The sequence below is a fragment of the Phaethon aethereus genome, assembly GCF_964289735.1.
Source record: "Phaethon aethereus genome assembly, chromosome: 2".
NCBI lineage: Eukaryota > Metazoa > Chordata > Aves > Phaethontiformes > Phaethontidae > Phaethon > Phaethon aethereus.
Window position 1 is genome coordinate 69,386,277 of NC_138582.1, and position 15,616 is coordinate 69,401,892.

A 15,616-nucleotide genomic window follows, 5' to 3' on the forward strand; every position below is an offset into this window, starting at 1 on the left:
TATCTTGGAGTCCTTTCTATTTCAACCAGATTTTTTTAAAAGTGTTACTGGGGGTTGGACTTTCACCCTCCCTTTCCCAGTTCTTTCTTCTCAGTAACATTTCCTGCTTAGGAGTAGTTTCAAGTAAACTCCCATCCCCATCTAACGTCTACTTTCTTAAATGTAGAAGCTATACTGCCAATTTCTTGTCTGAAAATGATGCTGCTTGCTACCTGTAGCAACAGAATTGCTTAGCTGATGGAAGTAATTATCTGAGACAGTTTTAAAGAACTGAAATAATGAAAATAATTACCTGAGTGGCATTATTTAGTTTGTCTGTCAAGTGTGAAGTTCAAACTAGTGGTGGATGTTATGTGAGTAGCATAAGTTTCAGCATGTCTATGTATTGTCTAAATGAAAAAAGTCTAGTAATTTTTAAATCATACTCATTTTCGGTTTTATTATAAAATCTGGTGTCCTGGATCCCTTATTGACCTATTCTGGAGACTTCAGAGAAGTCCTAAAACCAGCAGAGTAGACACATGTGACTTATTCCTCCCTCCACACTAAATCTCACCCTAATCTTATTTGGATAAAGGCTGCTATTGCCTCTGGAGCAGAGAGTTGAATATACAATCCAAAGAGTGTCTTAGCTTTAGTAGTTAAATGCTGATGTTCAAATTAATATTACAAATATTAATAACTTTGTATTATTTAATTGTTCTTGTGCTTGTCTAAACCCTTTGAGTATGTTACGGAATTCTTGTCCTAAAGAATGTTCTGCAGTGCAGTGAGTTCCACTGTCACTGCACGCTATGCAAAAGGGTCTTTTCTCATGGGTTTTTACCATCTGACTTCATTTTGCAGTCTCCTGTTAAGGGATAGCAAATTTGTGATCCAAATTCTTCACAATTGATGTGCATTTGTCATGGCCCAACTAATTTTTCCACAATGCTAATTGCTGTCTTGATCTTGTATTCTTCTTTCAGCCATGTATTGTTTTAAAAATAGTAGTAAAAAACCATTAGTGTATATGGACCTGATTTTTTTTTCATAAACCCAAAGAACAAGAATTACACAAACCTCACTGGAGTCATAAGTACCATAAAACTCATTCTGCTGAAAATTGGACTCTTGAAAGTACAGACTGCTTTGACTCATGAAATATCTTTATTCTGAGTGTCTCAAATCAATTATTAAACAATTTGCAGTGCCCTGTGAGACATCTAGTCTATTTTACAGATGAAGAAACTGAATCTCAGAGAAATTTAGGTCCGAATTTTGAAGGTCTTCAGACTTGAATCTCCCACACTGCTTGCAGTGCCTTACTTTTACCCATTCCTTGTGGTACCCACAACCCCCTCATTTAGTCACTTGAGCACCCTAGGTACTGCTGGGGGCGAAACAGGCATTTTAGAGGGAAAGCCACAAAAAGCAGCACACAGAAGTGGAAACACTTTTTCTAGTCAACAAGAAATAACAAAAAAAAGGACATTTGTTTTCTAAGCCTCCTTCCTCCTATGTATGCTTCCATTCAAACTGTTTTCTTTCTCAGACTTAGCCATGAGACCTATTCTAGATTAAGATGAGTTTTTTCTCATAATACATATCTTTGTTGTCTGTGTTACGCACTATTCTAGTGAGATGGAACTCAGGAGGATGGGTAAAAATCTTGATTCTGTCTCTGTGCCAATAAATACTCAGCATAAAGTACTTAGAGAACTTTAGTGGCAAAAAAAGTAAACTAAAATTTGGAACAAAGTCGGTGAGTATGTGGGTAAGCAGCTCACTGATTTTTCAAAAATACCTAGGTGACTGGTTTCATCTTTGGGTGATTGAATGTCTTCATTGTCTTAGTTTTCTCACTGACAGGACATGGGAGACATAAATGGAAATCCTCCCAAATTACTATCTCCTATATTGTCCCTCTTGTACTTTTACTTCCCAGAATGAGTAGGCAGTGTTGATTTCCAAAGATTATGAAGGTAAATGGAACCCATAGGGAGGGAATTATATTAAAAATTGTTAAATGAAGGTGAAAGTAGGTTATAATTTACATTAATGTGTACTATGGATGGCAGTTGTTATTTTAAAATAATTCTGCACTGTAAATCTCAGAGAGGACTTTACACCAAGTTGAAATGCTAAAGATGTCGCAGAACACTTGGCAAAGGCAGGCATGGTAGCCATCACTGTGGAGTAAACTGAGGAAAGTCCAGGTTCCATTAAAATCAATTGCAAAATTCACTTTGGATCCTGCCAGGGTTCTACAGAAAACAGAAAGTATTGGTTTCAAGAGGGACAGGTACATTATGGTGCAGTCAGAACAGATCAGATATTCACAGAAATTTATAGTGGTGAGGTTGTGCATTATATATGCATTGTTACAGCAATTCTAGTGCTTTTCTCTTCCTACTACAAGAATAACAATAGTAGATTAAAATCTCTAGTTGAGGGCACAAGTGGCAGATACCTGATGTAACTAAAAAGCTTTCTTCAAATTGCTCTTCAGGAAATTGCTGTATGGAGGTCATATGAATAAATCTGCTGACTGTCATACATCAAAGTTATTTTTCTAATATGTTATTGTTAGCAAAATTTCATGATCTAAGTCTGAATACGTATAATCCCAGAAATGGAGAAAAAAGTTCTTTGGAATAAAGTTTAGACTATATTTTAAATTAAGAAATTGTTCTCATCTAAGAATAAATCATACCATTGAAACTGGTAAACAGATTCCTTAAATGATGTTTTTCCCTTCCAGGATGTGATAGATTTTGTTTTCTCTGCTGTGACACCAAAAATGACAATTTTAGAATGTATGTACATCAAACAAGCTATTGACCTCCTACAGGTAGATGTGACATTCAGTTTTGCTCTCTCTCATTGTGTAACTTGTGCTGAGACATTGTTTTAGGAGGGCAGTAGTTACATATTGCATCTGCTTTGCAGGGTTTATTGTCCGACAGAGATGAGAAGCAGCTCAGTGAGGAACATGTTGCTCGCTTGTTCATTTTTGCTGTAATGTGGTCAACTGGAGCTCTTTTGGAACCAGATGACAGGCTGAAAATGGAGCTGTTCCTACGGAAGCACTCTGCAGTGAAAGAACTTCCAGTTGTGAATGGAGAAGAAACCATGTTTGAATTTGGTATCAATGCCTGTGGCCAGTGGGAGCACTGGTCAAAGAAGGTTCGTATGCTGCGACATGCTAAGCTTTTTTAATGAGTATACAAGAAAGATGTATTTGGTAAAAGTCATATTATTTTATTCTTCAAAATCCTGCATAATTTGATTAGGAAGATTAACTCTACAAAATGCTCAAGAGTTTCTTTTTTGAAAGATTTTTTTCTTTTCTCCATAAATATATTTGGCAGAGAATAGGAGCATGCATTAGAAATAACTTTGGAAATGAAACAGAAGAGATCTTAGCTTTACCTACTGTCTATTGCCCCACTATGTAAGAACACCCAGCAAGGAAAAGCATTCTTTATGTAACGGAGAATAGCAGAGTGAAAATATCCCCTTAGTCTAAGACCCTCTTAGAAAAGGGTACCATCAGAGAGGTGGTAGATGCCCAATCCCTGGAAACATTCAAAAGCTTGGCAAGGTACTGATTGATTATAAATGGATGCTTGGCTTTCAGGAGGAAAAGTTTTGCTAAGGTACATTTTATAAAGTACATTTGGTTTTGTGTTCTCATCCAAAGTAATTGTATTGTATAAAGTCTCAAACTTTTCACGTGTCTTTCATATGCAGGTCCCTGAATATATTTACCCTAAAGATTCAGTACCAGAATATACTTCCATTCTAGTTCCAAATGTAGACAGTGTCCGAACATACTTTCTAATGCACACTATCATGAGGCAAGGAAAACCTGTTCTGCTAATTGGGGAACAGGGAACAGCAAAAACAATTACGATTAAGGTAGGTGGAATGGAAAAACATGTGATATCTTTGTGTGATAACATTGCACTAATTGACATTGGCACAAATGTTAAATTGAAGTGTAAGAGTAACTTGATTTTTCTTCACATCACATACTAGCATTCTTACTGAGGCTTTTGCCAGTACTAGCATGGCCTACAACCAAAAAACCTTAAGTATCTATATTTCAGTATAAAGGGTTCTTTTAAACTTTGCTAACCGTGGCCACAAAGTAATTTATAAACAGTCTTTCATATGCTTTCTTTTCTTTTGAGGAGTCACACCGGAGAATTTTCTAAGAAAATACTGATACTTGGAGGATTTTTTATTTCCCTGTGCTATGTCTCTGGTGCCATGTGTGAATTGATCTTTTGTACACCCTTGCTGCACAGACTTTCTTCACAAGCCAAACTGAAGAGAAATAAAGAACTTCCTTCTTTACTCAGGGTGATTTTTCAGAGAGTAAATTTAGCATTTACTATCTGCTCTCTTAATTCCTTTACCGAAAATGGCGTATTGGTCTTTCTCCAGAAGAAAATAATAACAGGATTGCTATTAAATTAACAAATACATGCTTTCCATATTATAAAATGGTGCAGGTTAATCATATGACACTTAAAAAATTAATAACTTACTGCAGAAGACCAATAATTAAAAGGCTGAACAAACCCAGATGGCATACCAAACTCAGCATCGCTTGTTTGAAAAAATGCAAGTGTCATGGTTTTCAGCATGGTGTCTGCAATTTCCAAGAGAAGCTGTAGACTCTTTGATCAATGAGAGGTAGCTAAATAAAACTGATCTACTGTTGGGACAGCTGAATTTGCTGTACATCTGTACCTCCACTGGAGGATTTGCAGAGGTTTTGAAACTGAAAGTAACTGAAAAACACTGGCCTAAATTGACCTTTGACTTTCTTAAATTCTGGAGCCTTTTTGTGTCCTGTGGCCATGTGCTTTCTGAGCCCTGACATAAAACAAGTTGTACCAGTGCCAGCAGCCGTTAATACTACTTTTTCAGCTTAGCTGTTGATGCCAACATGCATGCCGGTGTAATGTCAACTTCTCTTCCTGGCACCAGCTGGAGAACTATTTTAGCAGAGTGAAGAGGCGGGGTCTGGGTGGTGGTCTTGATATTCTGCATACTGGATTTTGGCCAGATACTGGCAATCTCCAGCTTTCAGCTGCCATTCCTGTCCCTAAAAATAGTTGGAGCTGATTCTTGGGAGTTGCTTACCCCGTGTCTATTCTATAGAGGAGAATATGTTCCTTGCACAAGGGAGCATAATGCCGGTAGGTGTTTGATCTCATTTAAGGTTAGGAGTGAAAGTCAACCACCTTCACAACTGTTCCACTTCTGCTTTCACCTTCTGTGGAATTTTGCTTTACTACATTTTGTGGAAAAGAAATTCCCAGATAGAAGGAGCTGGTTTCATGAAAAGGTAAAATGGTTTTAATATAGAACACTTCAGGTAGTAATCTGAATTAATCTGAAGTGATCTTCAGCACTGAGTAAGGCATCAGTATATAACAAAATAAAGAACTTATAATGGAGTATTATTTAAGACCTTTACTCTCTCTACTATTAATTCATGAATTGCAAAAAATCCAGAATTTAATGTGAAACTTGGGATGGTAGAGTTGAAAATTCTCTGACAGTTTAACTAACAAAAATAATCCCATCAAATAACCTCTTCTGTTTCAAAGATAGTTCTCATTTATGTACTATGGAATATTACTGTTACCATGTAAAGATTCTGAAATGCCATATGAATAAAACACAAAAGTGTTTTTTGAATGGTTGTGTATTGATAGTTGTGATGGGTCGACCTTGGCCAGCTGCAAGACCCCCACCCAGCCACTGGTTCCCTCTCCTTCCTCAACAGGACAAGGGTTGAGGTAAGGACAGGGAGATCACTCACCAATTATCATCATGGGCAAGACAGATTTGACTTGGGGAAAATTAATTTAATTTATTGCTAATTAAAAATAGAATAGGATGGTGAAAAACAAAGACAATACTAAAAACACCCTCCCCTTACCCCTCTCATCTTCCCAGGCTCACTTTCTTCCCAGGGTCACCTTCACTCCTTCATCCCTGACTCCTCTACATCCTCCCCGCCTGAGAAGCACAGGTAGATGGGGAATGGGGGCTGCAGTCAGTCCATAGCAGCTCTTCTCTTCCGCTCCTTCCTCCTGATGCTGCTCCCTACTGCCACACGGGGTCCTTTCCACAGGATACAGTCCTTCACAAACTGCTCCAGTGCAGGTCCTTACCATCGCTGCAGTTCTTCATGAACTGCTCCAGCATGCTTCCTTTCCATGGGGTGCAATCCTTCAGGAGCAGACTGCTCCACTGTGGGTCCCACACGGGGTCACAAGTCCTGCCAGAAAACCTGCTTTTGTGTTGGCTCCTCTCCACAGGCCTCAGCTCCTGCCAGGAGCCTGCTCTGACGTGGGCTCTCAGTGTGCCACAGCTTCCTTCAGAGCACATCCATCCGCTGCAGTGTGGGGACCTCCATGGGCTGCAGGGGGACAACCTGCTCCACGATGGTCTTCTCCATGGACGGCAGGGGAATCTGTCCCAGAGCACCTCCTGCCCTTCTTTCTACTCTCACCTTGGTGTCTAAAGGGCTGTTTCTCTCACATTTTTTCTCACTTGTCTCTCTCAACTGCAAGGCAGCATTTTGCCCTTTCATACACAGGCTGAGTGACTCCATTGGGTCTGTTGGAGCTGGCTGCAGCTAGCTGTGTCTGGCATGGGGAAGCCCTGTCCTCTTCTCGTGAGGGGCTGTCCCCAGCCCCCGCTGCCAGCACCTGGGCACCTGCACCCAGTAGATTAGTTTTGTACAAACTGTTGGAGCCCCAAGGAGAGGTCTGAACAGCGACCTGCACCAACCCATCAACTGTCAAGATGTCAAATACAGGACCGTTGCGTATACAGTGCATGTGTAGACTGTCATTTGTGTGATGACTGAGAAAAACCTGTTTCTGAAAGGCACCTTTTCTTAAACTGAGATCATTGTATTAACATTGTATCAACAAAATTAACAGCTTAACAATATTCATCGAAATATTTGGAGAGGGCTTAGCTGTATCTTCTGTTCTGTTGTCTCACAGAGTTGTTCTTAGAGCACTTAATCAGCAATGATATAAGTTTATTTTTCTGAGGCATCATAATGGGAACATTTCTAGTCAACCCTGTTATAAAGATAAGAATCTAAATGGTACTCACCTTTGTCAGCATTGCAGAAGAATTGAATCTTTAAAAAGAAATAATGTTGGAAATCTTTAATTTTTAATACTATTTTTATGTCCCAGGACTCTTGCTAAACAAAGTATTTACCGTGCTTTATATGTATGCCTTGGTGTGACTCCAGGGTTACATCTTTTTCTTTCCGGTTCTATTATAAAACCTCACTAAATACAAAAAGTCGAACTTCGTTGCTTTAGGGCACCAGCAGCAGCTGTGTGAATTGTATGCATTCATAAAACCCAAGGATTCCTTTCTTCATTAAGAGAGGATAACTATCAGTAAATGTAATGTAGCTGGGTTTAATTTTACACTACTGTTCCTTTACACTGCTTTTGTTGTAAGATATGGTGCTATAGTGTAAATGTGAAAAAGGATTTAGTTTTTCACTTATTCCTTGCAGACTGCTGTGGTAGATCATCGCTAACAGCTTGAATTTAGAAAAACCCTGACAATTGCTAATGCAAAGTTTATTTGCATCTTGAGTTGTCACATGTCTACTTATTGTAACACTTAGTGAAGCCTGTTAAAAGATTATAAATTTTAATACTTGGAAATTTTGTGCAAAACAGTAACTAAGAATTTGTATGAATTTTAGGTTAGAAATGGTATATTTGTCTTAAATAAACTGCTGTTTGACATTTTGAAGTTAATAGCAGGACTGAGATTTTGTAGATGTTTGATTTTTGCAGGGCTGCTGAGCATCTGCATCTGCTTTTGGCTGAATTCATCTGGAGTTACTGGTGCACTTTACTTAAAATTGGTTTATCTTGCAGGATTACACAAGCAAATATGATCCTGATGTTCACTTGACCAAACGCCTAAACTTTTCTTCTGCAACTCTGCCAAATATGTTCCAAAGAAGCATAGAAAGTTACATAGATAAAAGAATGGGCACCACATACGGTCCTCCAGCTGGGAAGAAAATGACTGTCTTCATTGATGACATCAACATGCCTGTGATAAATGAATGGGGTGATCAGGTAAAAGGAAAATGTTAACATTTGGCAATTGGTGGTCTTACCATTGCTGATGATGGAAATGCTGATCTGTGGGTTGCAAAAATAAGAAACTTTTGGAAAAAGGTATCGTGATATGGACTAGACCAAGTATGTCTACTAAAAGCAATTTCCCCAAGCCAGTTGTTGCCAAGAATAATAAGATGTCAGTCCCAAAAGATTAGGATTGGCATCAAGCCACTTGGTGCAATCATTGTAGCTTTTAAGCCTTTTGTTTTGGTTACATCCAGAGCTTGCAGAATTTCCAAACTAGCTGTACTAAGAACCAACGTGGGAAAGGAAGCATGCAAACCCAAGAAACAATCAGAGACTCTTTCCTTCTTCCATCGCTCTGGACTTTAAAGTACAGTTATTATTAGGTGAAATCGAACATCACAGTTGACATCCAAGGCTAGCAAGATGTCTTGAGGTATTGATAAATGAATACTTATAGACCTATACTCTGAAAATCTGGCTTAAAATAAAAAAAACCCTACTGCTGAAAAAAAAAATTTCCTGCTTCCAGTATAGCTCTGTAATGCTGTTCTCTAACTGCCTCTATGCAAGTGAATGTGTGACTATACTTTGTGCTAGCCTAACATTCTTTGTCACTAGGTGCCTGTGTCAATCTGAAAACATAGTCTGGCTTGAAACTTTAAAGTGCTGAATTTTCTTAGATTGATATTATGGAAATCCAGCTGAATGACGTCATGTCCAGAACTACTTAGCATGTGAAGCTTACATGCAGCCAATCCACTGCATCAGGGTGCTTGATACCATGTTGCATGGCTTTATAAGTTGCTGAAGTGTCCAGCAGAATACCTGAAATTAAGAAAGATAAGAGATGTCTTTCCTTCTGTCTACTAATTTATTTTCCTGGGGATTTCCTCTTTCCTTTTTTTAAGTCAAGAACCCTTAAACACTTAACTGCTACATTTCTTTTTTTTTGGCGATAACTAGATCACCAATGAGATTGTAAGACAGCTGATGGAACAGAAAGGTTTCTACAATTTGGAGAAGCCAGGAGAATTTACGAATGTGGTTGATATCCAGTTTGTAGCTGCTATGATTCACCCTGGGGGAGGTCGGAACGACATCCCACAGCGCCTAAAACGCCAGTTCACCATCTACAACTGCACTCTGCCTTCCAGTTCCTCTATTGACAAAATATTTCGAACAATAGCTGAAGGCTATTTCTGTGAACAACGACATTTCCCTGCAGAAATATGTAAACTCGCTTCAGCATTAGTATCTACAACTCGAAAGGTTTGGCAAATGACAAAAGCAAAGGTAAGATTACCTCTCTTTGAGGTAATTTTGACACATCTGTACCATGATAGGGTACATCTGTACCATGATAGGGTATGCCTTTGAAACATCTGTACCATGACAAAGCAACAAGACCCACGTCTTTTGAACTGTCATGTCTGTTTATACTTCATATTGTGAAACTCTGACCTGTATGTATAACTGCTGGCTGATGCCTCTGTTCTGAATTTGTTGCTATCAGCACCTAGTTAGGCGACTTAAAAACATAATCGTATGCAGTGCCTTCTATAGCTAATATAAGAATTACATTATGTGAGTATAATATAGTAAGCATAGCTGATAGGAAGATTTAAAGGTTTTCTGGTTGAGAAAATGTCAAGGGCATAAGGAACCTTAAATTAAAAATTAGACAGGAATATTCGGTAAAGATATTTGGGATTGTGAGAAACTTTAAAGATCTGAATTAAAGGAAAGAAGTCAAATTTAATGGAGAGGAAATCAGTTCAAAACAAATGAAATCTGGTATTTAGTAAATTCTAAATATTTACTTCTTCCATTTCAAACAGATTGTAAAAACATTTAACTGCAATTCCTAAGCAAATGTTGCTTTGAAATAGAAAATAAAATTTATGTGTAGAATAAAATTTGAAGAGTTAGAAGTAAAATTACAGCATAGACATGTGGGCAAAATTTGATCTTCTAATGAAAAAAGTGGAGGAGAATGGTGGAAAGATAGGAATAGGCAGGGCTTTGTTAAATAATATTACCTAGTCCAGAAAATGTTGGTCAGAGTTTCCCAAACAACTCAACTATAGACATAAACTTGGCTTGCACAGGGAAATAGAGAGCATTCTTGTGAAACTATTGACCAGTTAACTATTGACCGGTATATTCAACAGAAATGGTGCTTATTACTGCTAATTAACTGCCTATAGAGAAAAGTAGCTTTTGCCAAGTTGTTAATTTTTTCAAATCTTCTAATTTTTCTGCTCTCTTTTCTTTGCCTTTTCTTACCTACTTTTCCTTTTCCTCATGAACTTTTCCTCACATGTTCTTGAAAAGGACAAAAGAGAGTGACAGAAATTATCTGGAAGAAAGGACAGGAGCAGCACCACAGGTTAAGCAATGCTGACATTTTTACTGTGGCCTTCTGTGCCATTGTTAACTAACCTGATTTGGCTACCCTTCAGTGCATGTTCCTGGGACTTGACAGATTCGAAGAAACCTGAGCGAAATCTATGTGAAATTAAAGAGCTGGCCATTGCTGCTGTCATTTCTTCATTTTTACCATTGCCTCTTAAAAGCCAAGCGTATCTTTCTGCTTTAATGCAATATTGATCTTGAAGTTCGTGAAAAATTCCATATTCATTTAATACTAGATAGAAAACATTATTTAGTAGTTATTTGAATGTAGCTTATGACATTATTTTGTAGATGTTACCAACTCCGGCTAAATTTCATTACATCTTTAATTTACGAGACCTCAGTCGTATTTGGCAAGGAATACTTACAGTTACTTCTGAAGTCTGCCAGAGCATCAGTGTTTTGGTAGCCTTGTTCCAGCATGAATGCAGACGTGTTATTGCAGACAGGTTCATCAGCCAAAGTGATAAAGACTGGTTTGAAGATATGATGAAAAAGGTAGGCAAATAGTGTTCCAGTATTTGCCACAGAAAGAGGCCAATGAATTGTTTCATTACTAAAGAAATCCTTAATGTATTGTTGTAGATTGCTTCTGCAGAACATGGTCAAAATCTATTTGAAGATAAATCCACAGAATTATACTTTGTGGATTTCTTGCATGATGTCCCAGAAGCTACTGGAGATGAACCTGATGATGCAGAGTTGAAGGCTCCTAAAATTTATGAGCCTATCCCATCTTTGGATTATTTGACTGAAAGATTACAGATGTTCATGCAACAGTACAATGAAACCATCAGAGGATCAAAGATGGATTTAGTATTTTTCAAGGTATTAGTGCCTGTAATTATATTAATACAGAAAAGTGCCTGGTCTTTTGCACTTACTGATACATGGATCTTGTATGTTTCTATCAAATTATATTGGAGATAGCTCAGAATGGCTAGCCCTGTATGCAATAAGCCTTAACAAATAAACTCTATAAAGCCATGCTGCTGTCTTCTGGCTGCCTTTGCTCCCACAAATTATTCCATCTCTTTGCAGTTCCCCATCTTTTCCTTCTCCTGCCTTGCATACTGCAAAGCGCAACTAATTTGTTTCCACAGTGCACATTGTGAATGTCATCTTGCATCTCTGAAAGTTACCTCCTTCTCAAAGATCTCTTGATGCATGATGCTTTCTTCAGCTTTAGACTGTGTGATTTGGTAGACTTCTAGGGCATTTTGGATTAATTCTTATTCAATAGCAGTTGAATAAGGAATCTCTATGGTGTACTTGTATTTTACTTTTGGCAGCCTATTTAGAAAGCCTGTAAATAGCTCAGCAAAAAGTTTGTGGGAGGGTGTTAATCCACATTCTTTCTACTTATCCTTCTGTCTTCTAAGGAGCATGTCCTCAGCTCTGCCAGCTACAAACACTGCATATGACTTTTTGCTTCATATGAGCTTGGTACAAGGACATTTCTCTTGGGCTAGCCCTGCTGCCCACTGAAGTCAGGGGGAAATCTCTTGTTGATTTTGATGAGCACAGGACCGAGTCTTTGGCATAGGCTCCAGAGAAGTCATCTAGCTGTTGAAAGGCAGATGCTTGGTGATGTGCTTCTAGTTGAATATCCATTGTATTATCTTCACATCTTTTCATCCCCTTTTCTCTCAATACACAGGATGCAATCATCCATTTGATTAAAATATCACGGATTATTCGTACTCCACAAGGAAATGCATTATTGGTGGGTGTGGGTGGATCAGGAAAACAAAGTCTGACCAGACTAGCATCATATATTGCTGGATATGAGAGCTTTCAGATTACTTTAACAAGGTAACACAATGCAGTGCACATAGACGTTTGCTCCTTAATTTGCCCTATAAATTAATGTCTCACAGTCAACTTAGAGAAATGCAAACCTGTCAGGCATTTTATCCCTCATTGTACATTTTTGATCAAAAGCATCTGTGCAAATGCACAGTCTGTAGATGACAGATCCTGGGTCTTTGTTTTGCTGCCTTTATACTATTGACAAGAAACCTGTCCTTCCTTCAGCATTTGAGTCTGCAGTGCATCCTTGTGAAATACCATTAAAATACCATTTTGCACTAAAGATAACGTAGAATTATTTGCTGGTGTATGCTGCATAGTGGGCAAATGCTGATGGCCAGGGCAAATAGTAATTTTTTCTATAGGTGCTTATGTACGCATACTGTATTATTACAACTGCTACCAATGACATAATAGTTCATAGTGCTGGAATTTAGTAGTCTGTAGAAGTCTGTAGAGGTGACTGGGAGTAACTATTGCCTTCCATCTGTTTCACTTTTGACATAGGGTTTACGAGGCTAAGCACTGAGAGCTGGCAGCATGTATTTCACTCTGCAAACTACTCAACACACTGAGAAATCCTCCTTAAAGAGACATATCAGGCCTTTGAACAATGTTATGATGTTTCTGATGAAAGGAAAGAGAAAGACAGACATATCACAGCCTCTTCCTGTGTCCCAGAAGCAGAAGGAAGGAACAGTGGGAAGAAAAAAAGGAGGGAAAGAAAAAAGTGTAGAGTCACAGAATAGGATCCCTAGACCTGTAAGATTCAAAATGCATTAATAAGGCAAATAAATACTTCAGTCACTTAGGAAATGTTCATTTGCTGAAGCTAAGTGGAGGTGGGTTAAAAACAGGTAGCTGAAAGTGTGTGTTTACAACGCACATAGTCATCTTTTGTAACTTGCCACAGGGGGCTGTGGAGAAAGACAACATCAGCAGGTTCATAAACGAATACCAAGAGGACAAGATGGACATACCTTCCAACATTCCTAATACAATGGCTATGAATATGGAGGGGGAAGGAAAGAAATGAGCAGTGAAGAGTGGATGCTGGCTCATGTTTTCTCTCTAAGTAGCATTTCCCATTGCTGGTGTTAAAGAGTATTGAGATAGATGGACTGCTATTCTGACTAAGTAGAGAAATTTTTACGTTCTTATCAGAATACCACAAAGCACTGTAATAACTGTAGCTGACACATGCAAACAGAAGAATTAGATTGTTTTGCAAGTTCTGCAGTGCTTGCATTAGGGATACTTTTAGAGCAGTGGTACGATGGAGCTGGAAGAGAACTTGGAGACTTTCTGTGTGACATATTTAATATAAAAATAGAGTATTGTTTTCAAATACTGAAGAATGGATCATGTGTGTATTGCAAGTATTACTTATGACTTTGAAGAGATTATTGGAAATAAGAAACTGGTTTCAAAGAAAAGAGGTTCCTAATTTCAGCTTTAATTAGCTAAGAACATAATGGGAAAGATCTGCCATTTTATTAACCTCACTTTACTTCATTTTATATTCCATATTCTGAAATCTGTAGTTGAATTCATGTAGACTTCATCTGAATCTTACTTGTGTTGACCAGCAATAAGAGGTGTAATGAAAGAACCAGTCATGGTCTCCATTTGCAGCAGTTGATCAGCCCAGGTGATAATGTTCAAGCCTCATTTTTGGGGCCTGATTTCAGTTAAACCAAATAACAAAATAAAAACCTCAGTTTTGTTTTTTCTTGTCTCTTAATGATTTCCTTTAACCTACTGTCAACATCTTTGAAAGATAATCCAGCTGTATTCTCGTAATGATTACAGGTATCAGAACCTACTTGACAACTTAATCCAGCTGTATTAACCTACAGTTCTAATAAAGAATTTGCATCTGCAAACTATAAGGATGCAAAGCAGCATTATAATTAACTTAGACATAGTATTGCTTTTACCATCTTTTTTTCCACCATGTTTTTCTGTTGATTTCACCTCTTTTCCCATGATTTATGGTACTGATAATTCACTTTGGAAAAATGTTTAAGAAAAACAGCCTAAAAAAATGAAACCAGGAGATTTGGTATTAATTTCTGATGTAGTTTTTTTCTTGCATTGAGGAAGCTTAGCCAGATGATAGATATTTCCTAAAATGGTCTGTAATTTTTGTTCTCTTTCTTTAATCCTTTTCTATCCCAGAACATACGCCACCAACAACCTTTTGGATGATCTGAAAATCTTGTACCGCACTGCTGGGCAAAAAGGGAAGGGCGTTGTCTTTATATTCACAGACAATGAAATCAGAGATGAATCTTTTCTGGAGTACATGAACAATGTTTTGGCTTCAGGTGAAGTCTCAAGTCTTTTTGCACGAGATGAAATAAGTGAAATCACACAAGACCTGATACCGGCAATGAAGAAGGAGTACCCAAGGCGTACTCCCACTGGTGAAAACCTTTATAATTACTTTCTTGCTCGAGTTCGTAATAACCTGCATGTGGTTCTTTGTTTTTCTCCTGTTGGGGACAAATTCAGAACTCGTGCACTCAAATTTCCAGGTCTGATTTCAGGCTGTACCATGGACTGGTTCCAGCGCTGGCCTAAAGATGCTCTTGTAGCAGTTGCACAGCATTTTTTGGTTTCCTGCCATATTGAGTGCACAGATGAAGTGAAACAGAGTGTTGTTAGCACCATGGGAACATTTCAAGATATTGTAGCTGAAAAATGTGTTGAATACTTTGAACGATATAGGCGACGAACATTTGTGACTCCAAAATCTTACCTGTCCTTCATTGGAGGCTACAAAGCTATTTACAAAGAGAAGTTTGACAATGTTGGAAGCTTGTCTGAACGCGTGAGAACAGGTACTGTAAAATCTGTCTTATTTTTGTTTGTTTGTTGTTAAAAAGGTGAGAAGAATCTGAGTAAAAGAATGTAAAAGTATGGATTTAAATTGTGAGCTCACTTTCATGTGGAAGCAGATTCATATGTTTTCAGCTGTGTTGTGTGTGATTATAAAATATGCAGAGGTTTTGCTTCAGTGAAAGTTATGAATGTTGCAGATTGCATGTGAGTTTTGAAAACAGTATTATTTCACAGTTAAAATACCTGAAACTCCTGCTTTGACATCTATGCATGCCAAGTTGCTACCGAGATCCTAGTTTTCATATTTAAACATGCTAAAAGTAAATCTGAGGGAAGATAAGTAAATGTTTGGATTCAGTCCCTCTGAAGAATCTTTTAAAGAAACAGTTATA

The 15,616-nt window shown here is 38.0% G+C and overlaps 1 protein-coding gene across 1 annotated transcript in view; it reads left to right on the forward strand.

Annotated features, from left to right (window-relative positions):
• LOC309402582 (dynein axonemal heavy chain 5-like) overlaps positions 1–15,616 on the forward strand; it is a gene marked incomplete at both ends in the record, with an annotated part of 181,253 nt that overhangs the window by 88,886 nt on the left and 76,751 nt on the right. The window contains 9 exons of the mRNA XM_081996444.1: positions 2,744–2,833; positions 2,932–3,168; positions 3,736–3,903; positions 7,932–8,138; positions 9,114–9,443; positions 10,857–11,063; positions 11,151–11,393; positions 12,226–12,380; positions 14,559–15,223. Coding sequence (XP_081852570.1) covers positions 2,744–2,833; positions 2,932–3,168; positions 3,736–3,903; positions 7,932–8,138; positions 9,114–9,443; positions 10,857–11,063; positions 11,151–11,393; positions 12,226–12,380; positions 14,559–15,223 — 2,302 coding nt within the window. The remainder of the gene's footprint in view (positions 1–2,743; positions 2,834–2,931; positions 3,169–3,735; positions 3,904–7,931; positions 8,139–9,113; positions 9,444–10,856; positions 11,064–11,150; positions 11,394–12,225; positions 12,381–14,558; positions 15,224–15,616) is intronic.